The sequence below is a fragment of the Carassius auratus genome, chromosome 16 (assembly GCF_003368295.1).
Source record: "Carassius auratus strain Wakin chromosome 16, ASM336829v1, whole genome shotgun sequence".
Taxonomy (NCBI): Eukaryota; Metazoa; Chordata; class Actinopteri; order Cypriniformes; family Cyprinidae; genus Carassius; species Carassius auratus.
Window position 1 is genome coordinate 20,880,530 of NC_039258.1, and position 20,495 is coordinate 20,901,024.

The 20,495-nt window shown below is 40.3% G+C and overlaps 1 protein-coding gene across 1 annotated transcript in view; it reads right to left on the reverse strand.

The window, feature by feature from the left end:
- The window catches only part of grik3 (glutamate ionotropic receptor kainate type subunit 3), a 132,023-nt gene that overhangs the window by 63,185 nt on the left and 48,343 nt on the right, over nucleotides 1–20,495 (reverse strand). The window contains exons 2-5 of the mRNA XM_026284710.1: nucleotides 14,938–15,111; nucleotides 13,879–14,136; nucleotides 13,024–13,205; nucleotides 7,224–7,277 (exon numbers count right to left, since the gene is read on the reverse strand). Of these exons, the coding sequence (XP_026140495.1) occupies nucleotides 7,224–7,277; nucleotides 13,024–13,205; nucleotides 13,879–14,136; nucleotides 14,938–15,111 (668 nt within the window). The remainder of the gene's footprint in view (nucleotides 1–7,223; nucleotides 7,278–13,023; nucleotides 13,206–13,878; nucleotides 14,137–14,937; nucleotides 15,112–20,495) is intronic.

Consider the following 20,495-nt stretch of genomic DNA (forward strand, 5'->3'; position numbering starts at 1 on the left):
GTCAAAGCAAAATGCACAGCCATCTAACACAGGGTTCTGTAAATCTGCGAATGAATGGCAAAATGAGCAAGACGGTGTTCATTGAAAGAACTTCCCGTAATATGCTGAGGCTAATTAACGCTCTAGAACAATACCAACACACACCCACACTATGCATGCTATTGTCTGGAATGTTATTCTGAGAACAGTCGCTCTGTTTCTTGTACCATCCTACATATTGCCAAACATGTTGGGAAGGTGGGGGCGGCGAAGAAATGTGGTAGAACATAACAGACTATTTCATTAACACCCTGTGGGTCTGGAACTGTTCGGAGAGAAGCATAAAAAACACATACAGAAAACTGTTTTCCCCAGGAAACAGCACTTTCTGAACTATACCGTAAATGATTTCTCGATAAATGTAGATGTTACGATGGAAGCCTGTTTTATGGCTTCTTTATATCTTCATGATTTACTCTATTAGTGCGGGATTAGCGTATAAGAGATGATTGATGCTCAGATGCTTATAATGTAGTGGGATTCTAGTTGGATTATTGTAGAAAATATCATTACAAAAATAGATGCACTGTTCATTTCATTATGTCTTAGATGAGGAGGTCTTAGCAAAATTATATCATGTAAATCCAACATCGTTGTTAGTCCACAACAAAACTCCAGCAGCAGAAAGGATATTTAGAGTGTTAGTACAATAATCATTTAATATACGGTGAATGTTGTAAACTACATGAAAGACAGATAAGTTGACACTGATTGTGGAATTTGGAAAGCATCTCATAATACAAGGCAAATCGTGAAGGTTATCAAAATATAAGGTTTTGACATTTAACTTGAGACTTGTATGCTGTCCATTGTGTTACAAGGGCATACAAACATACAAACAGTTCGCAAGGAAGTATGCAAGGAAGGATTGTCACAAAATTATTCATGTGTGGACTGTAAAGCTTCCTTACTTCAGAGATTTAGAAAGTAGCTTACATGACACCATATTGCCAGTTTATCAGATTTTGCTCCTTTAACAAAAGTTCCAAACAACTCAAAACAAACACACAGCATTGCACTGCAACACAGCATGCTTCACTTCTGAATGAATCTACATATTTGAATTAATTGGTTGCATGAATGATTCATGACTCACTTATAAGGATACTTGCCGCCACCTACTGGAAAATCACAGTCCATTTAGAAATCCTAAAGCAAAAGGTGCTTTGGACAGACCAAATTTAATCTGCTATAGCACTGTCTCAAACACTTTTTTTCAAAACTAAAAGTTGCATATATTAACTTTATTTTGCATATAAAATAATTAGATCTGAATTCAATGTTTGATTATTTATGACACTTCTAACAGAAACAGTTCCTTTAAAATGTCCTTTCGGGTACCTTCGGTACACACTATGTTACTCCTGTTTACACTGAATAACATCCATAACAATTTGCATTTTGTGAGAACAAGATGTTATTTATAATTGGAGTAAACACTTATCTACCACTATTTTTACACTTAGTTTAAATAGCTAAACTGCCTAAATGTTTTGACAAATCCACATCTTTAGCAAATAAATAAATAAATGAAATAAACACATTTATACACATTTGCTGTGTGTTTCAGGTTTTGTGCAATCATATATAAATGCATATTATAGAACCATATTTTATGCACAAATACCGTCTCTGTTACATACCTAACCATTGTTCCCCGATGGAGAGAACAGAGACATTATGTTGTGATGACATAGGGGGTTTACTTGAGAGGCTCAATACATTCTGACTTTAACTCTCTGAGGTCTAAGGGTAATTTTTTGGGGCCTGGAGAAGTTTTGACATGCCCTGACATTTGTGCTTTTTTACAGTTTCTTATAAACATCTAAATGGCTACTGTCTAATCTCACTGTAATCAGCACAAACTTGGCTATAATAATATGTGAGCAGCATGTATGTACATGATTGTGTGAGAAAAAAAAAAAAATGTATGCGTGGTTAGTGAAAAACTAAAAATGTTAAATCACCTGAATAAGGCCATATCATCGTGTTTACTCACTCACAGGAAACAATATATTGATTAAAATTTTCGAAGACACTTTGTTGATAAAAGTCATATGCGAGTAGGTGTCAACTATCATGAATATCATTGTGATTTACACCTGAGAAGACAAAGACCTACATAATGAGCTGCATAATGAGCCTCAAATCCTGAGGTCCAAATCACATCTTTTTGGGGTGAATTATGTCTTATTCCTCTCATCGCGAAGCAAACAGTAAAATAAAAAAACTTGAAGAACAGTCTCGCTGTGTTGTCTTCTGTTGTGTGGGTGTATTCAAGCCACGTGCTTCAGTGAAACATTATAATCTGAATAGCGTGTTCAGCACAGGGGCATGGTCTCATTAGAAGATAATGAAGGGAGACATAAAAAACGGATATTGCGTTGTTTTCATATGGATTACTTTATCACGGAATATTTGTTTTTGGCAGCACTTATTTAGTTTAAAAGTAGACATGTCAAGCTTTCTATAGATATATCTCTCATGTCTCTTCGTTGAATATTCACTGAGTTAGTTCATTTTAATGACGCGTGTCTAAATGAGGATCACCACAGACAAAGGCTGCAGACAGCACACCTTGTTTGTTATCTTTATTTTATAAATGCACAAAGTTTTGTTTTTATTGTGTCTGTATACAAAAAAAGTAGACCCTTTACAGATTCGATTGATGTTTTGCTCTTATCGGTACAATCAAAACTAAAAGTTATTTCCGGGGTTATCAGGAGAAAATGCCTCATAACGCGTGTATGCGTTTATCGACTCCAGAGGGTTAAGAGAAAATTTAATTTAAATTAAAATTTGGCTATTGGATTTTGCATGCCTGAGCCACTCGCATACAGGTATAAATAGGTGACAAGGGCATCCACTCATTCAGGTTTTATGCTGAGGAGCCAAGAATGTGTGCCTTGTAACCAACGATGGTTCAGTGTTGCGGCATGGGGACATAACGTTTCTGTTTCCTCCATCAGGGAAGGAGGGTTATGTATGTTACCGAGACGATCCCAAACTGATAGTAACTTTGAGTTATATTTTGACAAAATAGGGGGTCCATGGAAAATGCCACAATATGAAAATTGCCACAACCTGAACCCGATCACAACCCTGTGGTATTGCAAATGTTGAGTAGCCGCGTGTCAGACAAATGCTATGCAAAGGTCATAACAGACAAATGCTATGCAAAGGTCATAACCTTCCCAAAGCCCCTGCACAAATTCACTGACCCTGGCGCTTGCAGGGACCAAAAAGTGAGTACATCGCTGCATCATGCCACAGTTCCTATCACATAAAATATTTTCTTAAGAGAAGGGATTTCACACCTTTCCTGTTTGTTGTTTACAGCTTGGCAGTAACTATGGGAAAACTAGCCTTCCAGAGAAGGGCGCTACAGTGGCCACATCCTAGCCGTAGTGATGTGTCATGTGGAGACACTAATATGGACTGACCCAGGCCATGACACCAGCCAAGAAAAGGTGTGGTTGGAACCTTGGGTATATATCCAGGCTATGGTCTCAGGACAACGTAGGAGTAGGCTGGCCTGAACACAAGGCACTCTTCACTCACTTAAAATGCTTTGCTCAACTGAAACAGTGGCTAAAAGGGAACCCTCTGAAGGCCAATCAGGCCAATAGAGAAATCCCAGGATGGCACTAGGGGTGGCCTAGGAGGATTTAACCTTCTGGCACCCCTCAGGAACCTGATGATGAGATTGTGCTTTCCCAGGGACCGGCTGTCCACTGCTTCATGATGTGCTGTGATAGCAGCCACATACACTTTCAATGCAAAGGGTGACAGCCTATGCTCCAACTTTCTTGCGGAAAAGAAAGCACTGCTCCAGTTGCTCATATCTGGGGGTCTTCTTGGTGAAAAGAACACCAGTTCATGGACCGGTTCCTCTTCAGTGCATATGCTTGCCTCTTAGAGGGAGCTCTAACCTGAGTGATGCTGTCTACCACCACTGTTGGCAGGTCACTTAAGGGTGCCATATGGTGCTGAGCCCTGGAGAAAGATAGTCCTTCCCTAGAGGGAGGCAACAGGGAGGGGCTGTCACGAGAAGCATGGGTTCTGAAAACCAGGTCCTGGTGGGCCAGTAAGGCACAACCAGAAAGACCTATTCCATGTCCTCCCTGAAATTTGCACAGTGTCTGTGTGAGAAGTAGGGTTAGGTACCGAACTCTGTACTTTTAAGGGTACCGACCGAACTGCATCGGTACTACTGAGTAATATTGCTACAAGTGTGACTACATCATATAATAATAATTAATTATTAATAATATTAATAATGTTAATCGTCTGGCTGACAACATCTTGTATTATTTTTTCTAAAAAATCCTGTCATACGTGCACAAACTGACAGTCACCTCTTATAAGCTACTACTAAATATTGTAGAAACATAATTTTCAGTAAAGTTGCTTTGTAACGACTTGTATTGTAAAAAGCGCTATACAAATAAACTTGAATTTAATTGAATTTAATTACAGATTCACGTTAAAGCATTCGGTGTCAAATTTCAGTACCGGAGAATGCATCTGGACACATACGCTACAGAGAGAGAGAAAGAGAGACCCTGTGATGTGATGTCACCCTGCTGACCCTGGAGTCTATTCATAAAAACGTAATTTACTATATAGTGTGAAATGCCATGGAATTTGTCAGTTTGAACATTATGAGGGGAACGCATATTTGGGTAGAGCTCGAGGCCAGCTGTGTGCCAGTGTGTCCATGCAGAGAGGGCTGGCAGTGGGAGGACTTGTGGGACGCAAACAGGTCTACGTGGGCTTTCCTGAATCGACTCCTGAACAGCCAGACCATCTCAGGATGGAGTTGCCATTCTCTGGGGAACGTGAGCTGTCATGAGAGCGCGTCGGCTGCTTGATTGAGCTCCTATAAAATGTAGATGGCGCACAGAGGCTTGAGCTGCGTCTGACTTCAGAGGAGGAGATCATAGGCGAGCTGTGACATGCGACTAGAGAGACCTCCCTGCTGGTTGATGTATGAGACAGCTGCAATGTTTTCCTGTGCGGACCAACACGTGCTTGTCTTGCAGCAGTAGCCGGAACTGCCACAAGGCCGGATGCACTGCAAACAGGAACTAAGGCAGTTCAGCACTGGCAAAGCACGCTCATTGGTCAGACACGCAGAGTCTAACGGCATACCAAGAAAAGTGATTGTCTGCACAGGGGAGAGTTTGCTCTTTTCCCAGCTGACCCAAAGCCCCATCTGCTTGAGGTGCTGGAGCACCAGGTCCCTGTAATCGCACAACCGCTTTCATGACCAGGTCATGAGGAGCCAGTCATCAAAGTAGTTAAGGGTCCTGAAGTCCCCTTCCCATACTAGGGCAAGGGAGTCCTCTGCCCTGAGGACAGGGACAGCCCAAAGGGGTGAACCCTGTGCTGCCACACCCAACCCTCAAATGCAAACTGTAGGAACGTCCTGTGTTGAGGAAGAATCAAAACATCAAAGTAATCATCCTGCAGGTCGATCACTGCAAAAAAGATTCAAGATGCGCAGATCTATGATTGGCTGAAGGCCACTGCCTTTCTTGGGCACTATGAAGTAAGGGCTGTAAAACCCTGACTCATCTCAGCTGGAGAGACAGGCTCAATTGCATCCTTCTGCAGTCGGACAGAAATCTTGTTGTGCAGGACTGGAGCATCTCGAGCTGCAACCGAGGTCTCGAGAACGCCGCTGAACCTGGGGACACACCTGGCAAACTGAATCAAGTAGCTGAGTCAAACTGTCCGAATAAGCCAACAAGACAGGTTGGGCAGTACATGCCATGCTTACAAACTCCATGCAAGTAGCACCAAAGGGCCAATTGACATACCTGCAGTGGTGAGAAGTCATTTTAGATGGCACAGAAGGCATCACGTCCTGGCTCATCACAGCAGCATTCCCCATGTCCCCGGAGGGACTGGCCAGAGATAAGTGGAAAGGCAGAATTTCCCCAAGCTGTGATCTCTTGGCTGCACGTGATAGGAGGCGTTGGAGGCAACACATTTAGTTGAAGCACCCAGGGGAATCACTGATTCAACAGGGACAACGCTGTTTGTGCCATAACGCCTACCAGGACCAGCTTTTTTTCTTCCCGTCAGAATGAAAAGGCTTTGTGGAGAAGAAATCATTCACCTACTCGGCTCTGAAGCCAAAAGTGGATGAGTGGATGCACCTGTTGCCAATTTATACCCGTATGCATGGGGAGTGGCTCAGGCATGCAAAAACCAGTAGCCAAATTTCTTTGGCATTTTCTCTTAAAGACAGAGTGGATCGGGGCTCTCAAGTAAATCCCCTATGTAGTCACAACATAACTCGCAGTGACTGACAGATAGGTAACTACATTTACTAAAAAGAGTACATTACGTATGGAGTACATTCATTTGCATCATCTTCCAGTGAAATTCAACTTGCGTATCTCCTCTGGGTGACTGCTATGGTCTATTTATCATAACAAATGATAAATGTGTGAAAACATCATCGATCAATCCACATGGGCAGACAAATGTTTAATGATCTAATGAAAACACACAGTTGATTAGTTTTCAGTGTGTTAGGTAACAATCAAGCCTTTAGCAAGAATTAGTAAACCTCACTCATAACTCAGATGCTTGACATATACTGCACATTACAAGGACACTCAAACTCAAAGTCTAAGTTTAAATAATTAAATAAGTACATAAAAGCCTTTAATATATATATATATATATATATATATATATATATATATATATATATATATATATATATATATATATATATATATATATATAATATATATATATATATATATATATATATATATATATATATATATATATATATATTAGCTCAGCTCCAAAATGGGTTGAAGGGAAATTATATTAGCGAGACTGTGAGGAAATCTCTAAAAACAGTGATTTGCAATTTCTGAGCTTCAAAATCCAGAGGTGGAACACAGTTGTCAATCACTTTGTAGCCTTTGTAAAGACTTTTTAAAGACATTTTTTTGATCTGAGCTTGAGGGAAGGGCTAATGTTTATACCGGGGTGGCGGAAATTCCATTAAGTCTGTTTTGTCAAGTGAAATTTATATTGCAGACTGAATCCAAAACTAATCTGCAATTAAAAGCCATTCATCAAAAAAAAATAAAGTGGGAGCAGCACAAGAACAAATGACATTCAATTTGCTGTTAGTACTGCAGTTACATTACCAGAGTGGTGAAGATGTAGTGATAGTACTCTGTCATCATCCCCATCATCTGGGCCTGGAGGAAGAGGAGGGGTGGGGTAGAAAAAACAATGATAAAGGTCACTATGTCATGTCAGAGTAATTTGCGATCATTGAGGCAGCCAACAACACACAATGACAACAAATAAGATTCATTTAATATAGTGGAACTATGAAGAACAATTCAACTGATTTATCGACATCTCCCTCTACTTTGTTTCTTGTGTCATATAGCACAACAGTTAGCACAGCTAGCTTTAAATAGTGAAAAGGGCCCTTCAAGAGACAGATGAAACCCTCGTATTGTTCCAAATATGACTTTTGTTATTCTAATTAATTTAACAATCTATAAAATAAATTACAGTATTAGTGTCCTATGAAATTTGTTTTTTATTTGTATGTATGTACAGTATTTACGTATGTATGCTACATGTATTCCTTGATTTCTTTTCTCTCCATTGTGACCTAGTTTTCCTGAGTCACATGATCATATCATTCAGGTCACCTGTTGTCTGTTAATCATCTCATTAGTTCCCTTTGTTTGGTTCATGCTTATACTGTAAATTGTCAGTTCTCCCTTAATCTTCATCTGTTCCCCGTCTATATTAAGTTGGTTTATGTGCCTGTTCTCCTGGATTTATCTGATTAAAAGATTTGCAGTTTGTATCACCAACGAGTGACAGAAGAATGGACCAACTACAGGTTTTATTTTTAATTTAAATTTTTTGTTTCTTTTGTGGCCCTGCTATGCCTGAAGCAGCATGAGTGTCTGCTGAAAGACTACACACTGGACCTTTTACACCTTGTGTCCGTGACTCATTACCCTAATCGCTTGCTTTGTTTTTTACCTCGCCAGCCTGAGTGAGCGGTCCAAGGCACCTGCCGCATTCCAGCAGATGGTCACATGGACAGTTTTGAAGCATTGTAAAGTGGATGCTGGAGAATAACTGTATTTCTCCATCTCCACGGCTGATGAGAACATTTCCAGCCCCACTCCCAAACCAGAGGCCAGCCATCCATCACCCCGATACATGGAAGTATTATGAGCCAGTACAGAAACCTGTGACTGAGCAGATCATTACACCAGAGCCTGAGCCTTGAGAGTCTTCTAACCATGGGCGTGAGCTGGCAACAAAGCTTCTGGAGATTGAGAGCTTGGAGGGAAGCCCCGCCCACTTTCCCGCCACTGAAGGTGAGCTGCTACTGGTCACTGGACAGTATTTCGAGGAACTAATGGATGTTTTTCTAGAGGACTTAATAGACTGGTTTTGGGAGTTACTACCCAGTGCTCCTAAGTATCCTATGTCTCCTTTGTCTCTGCTGGTTCCGTCCAGCCCCTGTTCTCCTGTGTTCCCTCCCAGCCTCCCTCTTCCACCTCCTCCCCTAAAACCAGCCAGTTCCCCAGTCCTATCTCTACTGGTACCTGTCAGACCCTCAGCTCACCCTCAGTCTGCACCATCTGGGCGCTCTGATCTGCCTCGGGACTTCCAGTCTCCAGCTCGGCCTAGGCATGAGGATCCCCTGTCTCTGCCTCCAGCCTCCGAGTCCTGGACTCCACCCCAGTCTTTCGACCCATCGGCTCCACCTTGGCTCCTAGCTCCCTCATCTCCAGCATGACCCGTCATTTCACTGGCTCCACCAGACTTGTCTTTGACTCCTCTTCCATCTGCTCCATCTCTGTCAGTCATACCTAGGGTATCGTCAAGGCCTTCTTCACCATGGCTCCTTTGACTCCGTCGTGGGCCCTTGTCCTGGCTGGTCTCTGGACCAACATCTGTTTCCCCCTGTTCCTGGCTTCCCCACTATTGTTTCTTCTGCCTTTCTCCTGCTTAACGCCCTCCTCCAGAGTCCGCACCCTCCCTCCTCAACTGGAATTTGTTACGGCACAGGGATGTTCCTTCCCGGGAGGGGGCAAACTGTTATATGTTTTCTATTACTTCTGTTGTTACCTAGTTTTTCTGAGTTGCCTGACTGTCATTCGGTTCACCTGTTGTATGTTAATCATGTCATTGGTTCCCTTTGTTTGGGTCATGCTTATAAGTCCTCGGTTCTCACTTAGTCTTTATCTGTTCCCAGTCTGTTAAGTTGAAAGACTCTTTGTTTATCTCGTCCTTGTCCAGTTTGAATGTATTTATGCATTTATGAAATGTTGTGTTCTGGATTATTTTTATGGTTAATAACAAATGTAAAATAAATACAAAAATGGTGATAACAGATGCACCACACTTATTTCAGGTGCAAATTTTTTTTTTTTTAATTTTTTTTTTTTTTTGTGCTTCAGTATTAACAAACACTATTCCATATTGAAATCTGATAAATCATAAAGCCCTACTTTTGATTTATTAATCTAAATTTGGCCAAGTTTCATGGCTTATAAGCCAGGTTATCCGGTTCCATTTTTATGTCTGATTCAGTGATTCTGTTTAAATGTTCTGCATTATGGAAATCATAGGACCTAATTCCTGTATTAAAACAAACTGATTGCTTTCTACATTAGTTATAGCTACTCCCAATACATTTTCCTCAATGTTCATACAAATGCTCACTTTTCCCTTGGTGCTCATGTCTGCTTTAATTATGCCATCTGCAATGAGTAAAAATTCAAGGTTATGCTTAGCTCTTTCCCTCTTCCTAATCATTCGAGTTTGTGAAAACGTCAGAAATCGTTTTATTTCTTACAATGGGTTGCAGAAATAGCCCCTTCTATGTCTATGCCTGTACTTTCTATATCTTGAAGTCCCTCTAACACACACACACACCCACGAGCATAGACTGCCTTTTAAGGACTTCTGGGATTTAGCCCACAGACATCTCAGACAGACTCTGTGTCCGACTGCATTTCCTATTTCTTTTTGGCCTGAGGGGGAGTACAAGCACCGACAGAAGTTCAGGAGAGGGTGACAGAGAAAAACGAGCCGCAGACAGGTTGTAGACAGGTGACCACAGGACTAAGCTTATTAAGAGGACTCGGGCCACAGAGAATGACATTTTTTCTCATGTTCAAATTTGAAATAATACAGCCTACAGTTAAACTAGAAGATACATGCAGGGGGCATCAATGCTGAATGAAATGAAGAGCAAAATACTGTCTGGAGAGCCTTTGAAACACATACAAGGTTTAAAGCAGTAGCTGCTTGGACAGTGTTTTCTCTTAGATATAAATAGATAAACATATTCAGTCCCCATCTGACCCGAGGTAAACATTCTCTATAGCACCTGCAAAGTTATCATATGAGCTTTTTTTTGTTTGTTTTTTGCAAGGACAAGTTTGTGAACGCACAAACTAAATCTTCCCTATGCATCTACAACACTGCATTAAAAAAAAAAAAAGCTTCTGACTAAATTTCAGAGTTAAGTTTCTTAAATGACATCTCAGAGCTTGCGCTTTATTTATATTTCAGGATAATAAAAGATGATAAATAAAGTTTTGTATATTGGCCTAAAAAAAGTATTTAGTAACGTAAAACTAATTTAATGGATGAATTATAAAGGCCACATCGCTGACCATGACAAAACCTTGTGACCAAATGACCAGTAGGTAATGCTGTAAGAGTCAGAGACTTTGAATATGTCAAATTTGGTTGACTTTAAAGGTTGTCATTATGGATTGATGACATTTCATAAGTTATTTTTTATATAGTTAAATTTATGAGTTGTAATTATGCAGAAAAGGTTGAAATTTTGAGATGAATAAAATTACCATATTTTCCACAGTATAAGGCGCACCGGATTATAAAGTGCACCTTCAATGAATGGCCTATTTTAGAACTGTTTTCATATATAGGGCACACCGGATTACATGGGCGTAGGTTCGGTCTTAGCTTTGGTGGGGACACCCCCAACCCCCCCCCCCAAATCTCAAAAATGCACTCTCAAAAAATAGAAATCTGAGACTGTGTAATGCTGAAAAACCAAACATTTTATTAAGATAAATTATTATGTACATTAATATTTACACTAACAAAAAATATTCTGTCACAAGGAAACAAATCTAAATAAATAAATATAATAACCTTTTTCTATTATAAACACTAATTACCCTCCAGTACATTCACGTTTATGTTGACTGCAAGATTCTAAGTTAAGGTAACTTACAGGCTAATTGATATTCAGTTACTTGCTAACGTAACATTCTGTCTGGGTAATACTATCACCAGTTAATACTATTTTCCACAGAATATGCATTTGAAAGCCTGGTCAGTCACTACTGCTAGTTTTTTTTTTTTTTTGTGGCTAGCTAGTTATTTTGCCTACTTACACTCTGACTCTGCTTTATGAAAAAGCTTCTTATGTCCCGGAATATTAAAATGTTTTTACTCTGGCCTTTGTATGTGGCAGAGCAACAGCCCTTGTAACTTACCGTCGGCGTCGTCAACATGCGCGCACACACAAACCACACGCTCGCTGCTAGTGCAAGCACAAAAGTAGTCCCGGCCTACGCCCATGCCGGATTATAAGGCGCACAGAATAATAGATACTGCAGTCAAACGTTTGACTGGGTTTGCGTTATGATCCATATATAAGGCGCTCCGGATTATAAGGCGCACTGTCGTTTTTTGAGAAAATTAAAGGCTTTTAAGTGCGCCTTATAGTGCTGAAAATACGGTAGGACAAAATTTTCTTTTTATGTCCTAATTATCCCTTTTTATCTCATATTTATTCACTTATTATGCCACAATTATAACCTTTTAGTCTGATAATTATGATTCAGTATGCCATAATTGTAACATATTATCCCATAAGTTTGACTTGCCATGATTTCTTTCACGCAAATATCAATTTTTTATTTCAGAATTGTGACATGCCATAATTTCAAATCCTGTTAATTATGATTAACAATCCCATTCAGCTTTGTATCTTGTTATGATGTAGTATCTCATCATTTTGACTTTTTATCTCACAAATATGGCATAATTGTATCAATTATATTTATAATCATATACTTTAACATATTATACTTTCAGCTGTATGCATATATATATATATATATATATATATATATATATATATATATATATATATATATATTGTATTTTGTTTTTTGTTTTATTTTTGTGCTATGTGTTGCCATAGACTTAAGCTATGCATAACTAACAAACTTTTTAGGTGCCTACAAAGCTTTGATGTTTAGCTCTTTAAAAAACTTCAAAGCAAATGGAATCTTCAAACAAATAATGCAAGAGCTAAAGCAGTACTAACAACCACAAAGTGACTAAATACTTTTACAGTAGTCTTCTTTGTGAGAAGCATATCTATTGCTTTATCCTCATTTCAAATGTATGCATTTTTTCTGGCAATCAAAAAAATACTACAGGTGCTCTAAAAAGATACAAAATTCAAACATATAACACTGGATATTTCTGTATAAAATTAAAACATATGTTATCAACCAGGTACTTGCATTGATTTGATACAGAGACCTTTTTAGGGGGCTACAAAAAAAATAAAAAATGTGTATCAGCTCATACAGGCCTTCATAAGGATGCCAAAATATAAATTATTGAATGGGTTTTTGCAATGACATTGATACTTTTTTTAAAGATAGCATAAATAAATAGTCAACACTTTTTGGAGCCACTGTGCATGTTCACATTTTTTGTGTAGCTGCATCTCCATTCTGCCTCCAGCAAAAGATATAGCATATTTCATTTAAAACGTCAGATCCTAATCCAAAACAGCTTCTCCACATCTGTACTAAAACATCAAAAAGCCTTGAGTTCTGAGAGAACATCAGCGGATAGTATAATATGAGAGTGCATCACTTTAACACAGTATGAACTCACTTGTTTGAGGATCTGGGCAGCCATTATGTGGCTGCAGTCGAATATAATGCGAAACTCTCTGCTCCTTTTCATCTCTTTGAGCAGAGGTCTGGTGTCCGTGGTGTCCAGAGGGAGCTGTCGGATCTTCAGCCTGATGTTATACCTGGATGGAGCCATGATTAACTCCTGGAGTCTGATTAAACCTGTACAAGAAGAGTTGAGTGCCAGAGTCAATTACTTAGTATATCAGTACCTGCTCAAACCAGCCCTGGGGAGTCCAGCAGGTTTTTGAACAGGATAGCTGATACGTTCTTTGCTGAATGTGGACCAACCAAGTTGACCAACTGGTCTAGACGAAGTTGGATCAATGATCTTGTCTCAGCTAAAAACCGTGTAAAACTTTGATGGAGAGTGATAAGAAAATGAGCACACGACCAAGGCCAGATTCAAGCCCGGGTCCCTTGTGAGCAGATCTACTAAAATGTTGAAAGCAAAATGCTTCCCTCTGTGCCACAGCTCTAAAAAACATGTTCTATAAAGCAGACATTCAATTTAACATGCAGTTATCCTGGTTGTATTTTTAATAATAAATATGTTTTTATCACATATTTAGCATCTCAGATGAATTGCTTTCCATTCCCGCTCCTGTCAGAAGCAGCATTGCTCGATTACTTTGATACAAACTGTTTGTAGAATATCAAGGCCTGAAGACTCATTCTGACAGCAACAGGAAAATTAAGAGACTTCTGCTTCTTATCACTGAAGTACAGAGTCTAAAATACACTTTTAAAGCTGGCGGTTCCACTTTGGCTGCAAGGACTTCATCAAGTAACAGAGTTTACAATGACACACTGACATAAAGCCATTATCTCTCACCTGTGCTGTCATCGTAAACCACAGTGGCTGTCTTCCACTTGAGGAACTGCACCAGGTCTAAGATAGCATAGCTGAGAGAAGAGTAATCCGGGTACAGGTTGGCATAAAATGAATCCCTGTTGTCCATCGGGTGGTGTTTCCATCGCACTTGAATGTGTGGCACCTCCAGGGCATTGCAGATAGACTGCACAGCATTCGATGAGGAGCTGTGAGACGGCCCAAATATGGCAACTACACCTAAAGACAGCTGGTCGCACGCTGGCGAGAGCAGACGGTGGGTCATGTGGTAAGAAATGTCAAAACAGAAATGTCACTGCATACAGAATATTCCTTTGTACGTTTTACAAAGCAGTGGCATGTTTCATTCTATCATAACGATTTGTAGAGATAGAATATTAGTATTTATTACATATATATTCAAATAGGAAATCAATTTTTATATATTTTTTTATTCTTTATAATGTTTCACAATAGTACTGTTTTTACTATGTTTGTAATCAGAACATTAAAGTGGGTTTTGGCCTAAGAAATATATTAGTTAATAAAAGCTATTGATTACTTGTAAAAGAGTTAAAGGATACATTTACTTAAAGGAATAGGTCACCCCAAAATGAAAATTTTCTGAAAATGTACTCACCCTCAAGTTCTAAATAAAAATGCAGGTGTATATATGCAACAAAAGGAGATGGGCTTTTTAAGAAAGCGTTATTAAGGATCATGTGTTGGTGTTTTGTCCAGAAGTGACTGTGTAAGTTAAAAGGTCTAAATAACAGATTTGTTTTTTACAAACTTACAGCCTTGCACTTGAAAAGACGTAAACTGATGGACTGAATTTATGTATATATACTTGTGGATTATTGTTTTTTTTTTTTTCATTTGTTAGCAAGTGATGGAATGCTACATTTCTTATAATCTGTTCCCTTGAACAGATTAACATATATCATGGATAACCAGAGGGACTACATTTTCAACTAGTTTTATTTTTTGGGTGAACTATAACTTTTATTTTTTTTGTAGTCTAAACACAGCAACAAACCTTTACATTTTCACACAACTCACCTTTTCTGGAGGCCTCAAAGCTATCATAGATATTAATCCTCTGAATGTCATACGTTAACGTTGTGTTTGGCAATAATGTCCTGTTTCTGTTGATATTATTAACAGCAAACTTAAAGGCCAGTTCCTCGGAGCTGACGAGCGCCACGGGTCCATCCATTTGTTCAAAAATTCCACCTAAAAACAAGAAAAATCACTGTCAAATGAACCAACGCTGAACCCGGAGACAAAGCCTGGCACCACATCCAAACCTCTGGAGGTGTTTTGCATTTAGAGCTGTCGGCTAGTTCACTTGTGTACTTAAGCAACCCTTTTCGATCTGCTCAGCAGAAAGAAAGAGTGTCTGACAGTCACAGCTCAGGCTTTTAAAGTTCAAGGCCATAATGGAGATGAGGAGAGAGAAAGAGAAAAGTAAATGGCTTCATCAAAGGTACCTTGCCTCCTTAAGGCCTGCAGGTCACCTTTCATTCTCGTATAAAAAAAAAAAAAAACACAAAATAGATTCATACACAGGCCTATAGCTTGTGGATAGAGTTTTTGCACAGAACTTTGAAAGTTTAAAGCCATTTGGGCAAATTCATTTCATAACAACCTGCTGAGATTTTCAGAAATGCATTTTACTGCCAAGATTCCACCAATGGAAGAACTGGAGAAGTAAACTCTGTGTTTATTGACTTTACAGTGCAATAGAACCCTATAAAAACAATAAAATGATAACATCTGGAGCACGCTGAGCAATCTTCAGCCCTTGAGGATTAATGCTGTTAGACCTGCTTCACCCTTCCAGAGTATATCAGCGATATGACAGTCTCGAAGCCAAAGACATATGAGCAGAGAGAAATATTGGAGGAGCAAAGTTTTTTTGGTTGTACAAAATTCAATATCACATATTATCGGTTCATGTTATTTGGGATTTAAAATATTATTAGCCCTTTCCACAAGAAGAGTACAAAATAATGTCTGAAACTAAAATGTGTTAAACTAGTATATAATAATAATATAATATATATATATATATATATATATATATTCGTCTGAATTTTGTAGTGCGTAGTCATACCAGATAAATGCTATGCAAAACAGATAAGAACCCTTGTTTTTTTTTTTTTTTTTTTTATTTTTGGTTTTTTTTGGGCATTCCTTTTTTACATTTTCAATCCTTCTTTTAGAATCCGTAGCATGAAGATCCATGAATGCATGAATATTTAAGAGTTCTTGAGGCAGACCTCAGCACAGGTCAAGAACAACCTGAAGATCGCTGTTATTCTCCCAGAGGAGAACAGCTCAAGTACGAGGCTGCAGGGGAGATCACAGGCTTACAATCCAGAGAACAGCACAGCATCCATTGAGCCATGCACACTATTTATGACTCCAGCGCTGCTTGACTTCTGAAAGGACATGATGCATAAACTCCCTGGAAAGAGCCCTGGCGCATTAAAATAAATGAATCCTGCCGTTTTGTGGGGAAATCACATTAGAGTACATTAAGTAATTGCTGGAGTATATACTAATTTGACTATTAAGAGGATAAAATGTGCATTGCTCGGAAGCACTAAAATAGATTTAATAAAAACGGTAGATCAGCTGCTGCGAGGAGAAAAAAAAAAAGCCCCACGAATAGCTTTACAATGAATGCGGATGTTTCCAGATATACAAACCATAAAACAAAACGCTTGCGAACTTCCATCAAACGGCAGAGAAGAAGCTTGTTTCCGATCAAGAGAATCTCTATGAATAAACAGATACGACAAGTTAATGGTGCAGGATATTTATGCTGATGTACAGCTCTGTGCTAAACGGGGTCTTTAAAGGGCTAAATGTAAATTGAGTTGTAACTTTTGATCTCAGATTTCTTGCACATCTTTCTCTAACATCAGTCAGTTTAAGTTGCAATTAAGTTGTTTCCTGTTTTGAAACAGCTTTACAAAGGCAGCCTAATTAATCTCTTGGGTTGTAGCCTGATAGAGAAAACATGTGCTCATTACAGCTGCTACCTTTACTAATATGGCTGCTAGAAGACCTCTTTACTATGCACTAGTTTTTAAAAAACTGCAAAGTAAGACTGTAAAAAGAAAAACAATTAAAGAAAAGCCCAGTGATTTGCATTGGGGCTGGTGGTGAAATTAATTCTGAATGAATCTCACACTGATATCTTCTTTCTTTTGAAGCATGTTTTTTGAATGTGACACTGGACAATTTTCAATTCCTGTTTGCATTAAGCATCATGTAAAGTGATTTTTTAAGAGGATTTTCTGGCTGTGCAGTTTCACTGCATGATTAAAAGAAGTATTCAGTTCAGGAGAAAAAAGGCTTTTTCCCATATGCATCTAGCAAGATGCAGTACTCATTCCGGTGGTCCCAAATAAACTATTTTAGATGCTCCTGGGGCATATGGCAGCTGCAGTGGCACTTAGACCACTAGGGCTATTGCATATGAGACCACTTCAGCACTGGCTTCATGGCTGAGACCCAATGTGGGCGTGGGCGCAGCACTCACCGTGTCCAAGTTACACCAGCCTGTCACCAAACCTTCAACCCATGGTCATATCTTATGTTTCTCTGGACAGGAGTGTCCCTAGAGCAGGTCTCCAGGCATGCCGTGGTTTACACTGATGCCTCCACCACCGGCTGGGGAGCCAAGTACAATGGGGACGCAGTGTCTGAGGTATAGATGGGCCCCCATCTGCACTGATCTGATCAGTTGCTTTGAATTGTTAGCAGTGCGCCTTGCCTTAAACCGTCTCAAAGGATGCTTACAAGGCAAGCATGTCTGTGAATGGACAATACTGTGACCGTTGCATAAATCAACCAACAAGGTGGTCTGTGGTCCCATCGTGACCACCTCCTCCTTTGTAGTCGGAAGGTTCTGAGATTGTGCCATTCACTTTCCGGGCCTGCTCAACCAAACATCCTACAAGATGTGGATGCGGATGCAGATGCACTGACACACGCATGCATTGGCACACAGTTGGCTGCAGGGCCTGCATAAGTATGTGCTTCCCCCAGTGAGCCTTCTCACACAGATGCTGTGCAAGCTCAGGGAGGACGAGGACCAGTGAGCCTTTTTGGGCCACTCGGACCGGGTTCCCCAAACTAGTGCTCCTCACGACAGCTCCTCCCTTCTGGATTCCTATGAAGAAAGGATCTACTGACTCAGAGACGAGGCACCCGCATCCAGACCTCTTGAAAGTTCAGGACTGGTCCCCGGACAGGATGTGGAGGTTCTAGGTGACCTACCTCAAGAGGTAGTGGACACCATCACTTCAACTAGAGCATCGTCTTTGAGACACGCTTACACCATGGAACCTGTTCATTGAGTGGCATTCTTCTTGTTGAGAAGAACCCCAGAGATATCTGATCAGGGTCATGCTTTCCTTTTTGCAGCAAGGGCTGAAGAGAAGGCTGTCTCCCTCCATCCTGAAAGGGATCAGGTGGTGAACCTGCAAGCATTGTCCTTGGAGTAGGCAGGCCCAGCCCTAGCTTTGCTCTGTCCCGCCTGAACCTTGAGATTCTACATAGACCAGACACAAAGCTTTAGGACCTCAGACCAGCTTTTTGTCTGTTATGGAGAATGGCAGAAGGGGAAGGCTGATGCACTGGATTGTGGATGCCATCACCCTCGCTTATCAGGTACAGGATGTGTACTGCCCGCTCAAGTTGCAAGCTCGCTCTACTAGGATTGCTGCATCCTCCTGGGTGCTGGCTTGTGGTGCCTCACTGACATATATTTGTAGAGTTGCAAGATGAACGACTCCCAACACATTTGCTAGATTCTATAGCCTTCGTAGTGGCACTGAGAGGCCTCAGAGGCTGTATTTCCCCGTCAAACTTCTGCCATTTCTAAGAGGGTTTCAATCACCATTAATTGACCATATGCACCTAAAGTGTATATGGTCAATTATACACTTTAGGTGCATATGGTGCCTGTTCCATGTGGAATGGGCATGTTTTCCCAGTGTTATCAAATCTCACTGAGTGGGTAGTGCTACTACAACGGTGAGTGGTCTTTTTGTTGCGAGCTCAGGCCTAAACCAAAAATGTCACTTCATGCCATTCACATTCCGGGCCTGCTCAACCAAACATTCTACAAGCTGTCTCAAGCTATGCAACCGGGAAAGTGGCGACTCCATCCCGGGATGGTCCAGCTGATTTGGAGACATTTCAGAGCTGCTCAGGTAGACCTCTTTGCCTCTCCAGAGACCTCCTTCGGGAAGGACAGGGCTTCCGTATTGCCACTGTTCCAAGTGGAACGGGTATGTTTTTCCAGTGTTATCCAATCTCACTGATTGGGTAGTGCTACTACAATGGTGAGTGGCGTTCTTGTTGCGAGCCCAGGCATACACCAAAAGGGGCACAAGCTCACACATGGCACTAGAATGGGCAGCATCCATGGCGCTTTGGTAGAGTATCACTATTCGTCGGTCACCAACTTGACGTCGACATTGACCAACTGAAAGGGATTGTCTCAGTTACGTACGCAACTCTCATTCCCTGAAGGAAGGAACGAAGACATCATGTCCCGTCACCACAGCTGCTGTACCATCACAGAGGGGCAGGGTCACCGGCTCAGCTCCCCAGCGAACACCTGGTATGCATTGCATCCGCTGCCTTTTTATTATCACGCAGTCCAACCGCTCAACCAATGATTCCATCACCACTACCCTCCACTCAGCACTCACACATCTGGACAAAAAAGACTCCCTCCCGACCTTGCCACCCCTCCCCTCTTTTTCCCCATGCACCACTGAACTTTGAACCTCAGTACCATCCATAACCCCCCTCTGGAACACTGGGACCTGCACCAGACACTTTGTGCAGCATTGGTCTGCTCACTACCTCATTCAGCATTTAACTAACCTTTTTCAAATACATTTTCAGTCAGTTTAAATTAACAACTGCTCTCTGAGATTTTTGACACTTTAATCAGTCTGAATACACTTGACCAACTAATACTAGCACTTACCTTTTCTTGCCAATCCTATTCTTGAGAAGAAACACACACACACACACACAAACACAGCTACGGGTTCTGTGCTTGACTAACTGAGACTTGTCATGGCACTTGTATACTGCTGTTGTTCTCTTGTTTGTATGACTGCTTCTATTGTTCTCATTTGTAAGTCGCTTTGGATAAAAGATTCTGCTAAATGATTAAATGTAAATGTAAATGAATAAGCTCTTTGCAGTACAATCATTATATATGCACTGTTTGTTTACTTCACTGATTTGCACTCTATCTGCCATGTGCCTTCTGCTGCTTTACTTATCCTTCTTTTTACATGATCTATTTGTATAGTTGTACTTTATATTTTATCTGTATTTTATGTTCAATTGTTAGTGTTATCTGCACCAAGGTTCTGAAAGTAACGCAATTTAAATTATCTGTATGTACTGTATGTACTGTACATGTGGAAGAATTGACAATACAGCAGATTTGACTTTACTTGACTAATGTAACCTCGAAGTAAATTCGTCCCAAATCGTCGGCCATCGATGTGACGTTTACATTCCCTCCTTCAGGGAACGATGTAACCTCGAAGTAAATTCGTCCCAAATCGTCG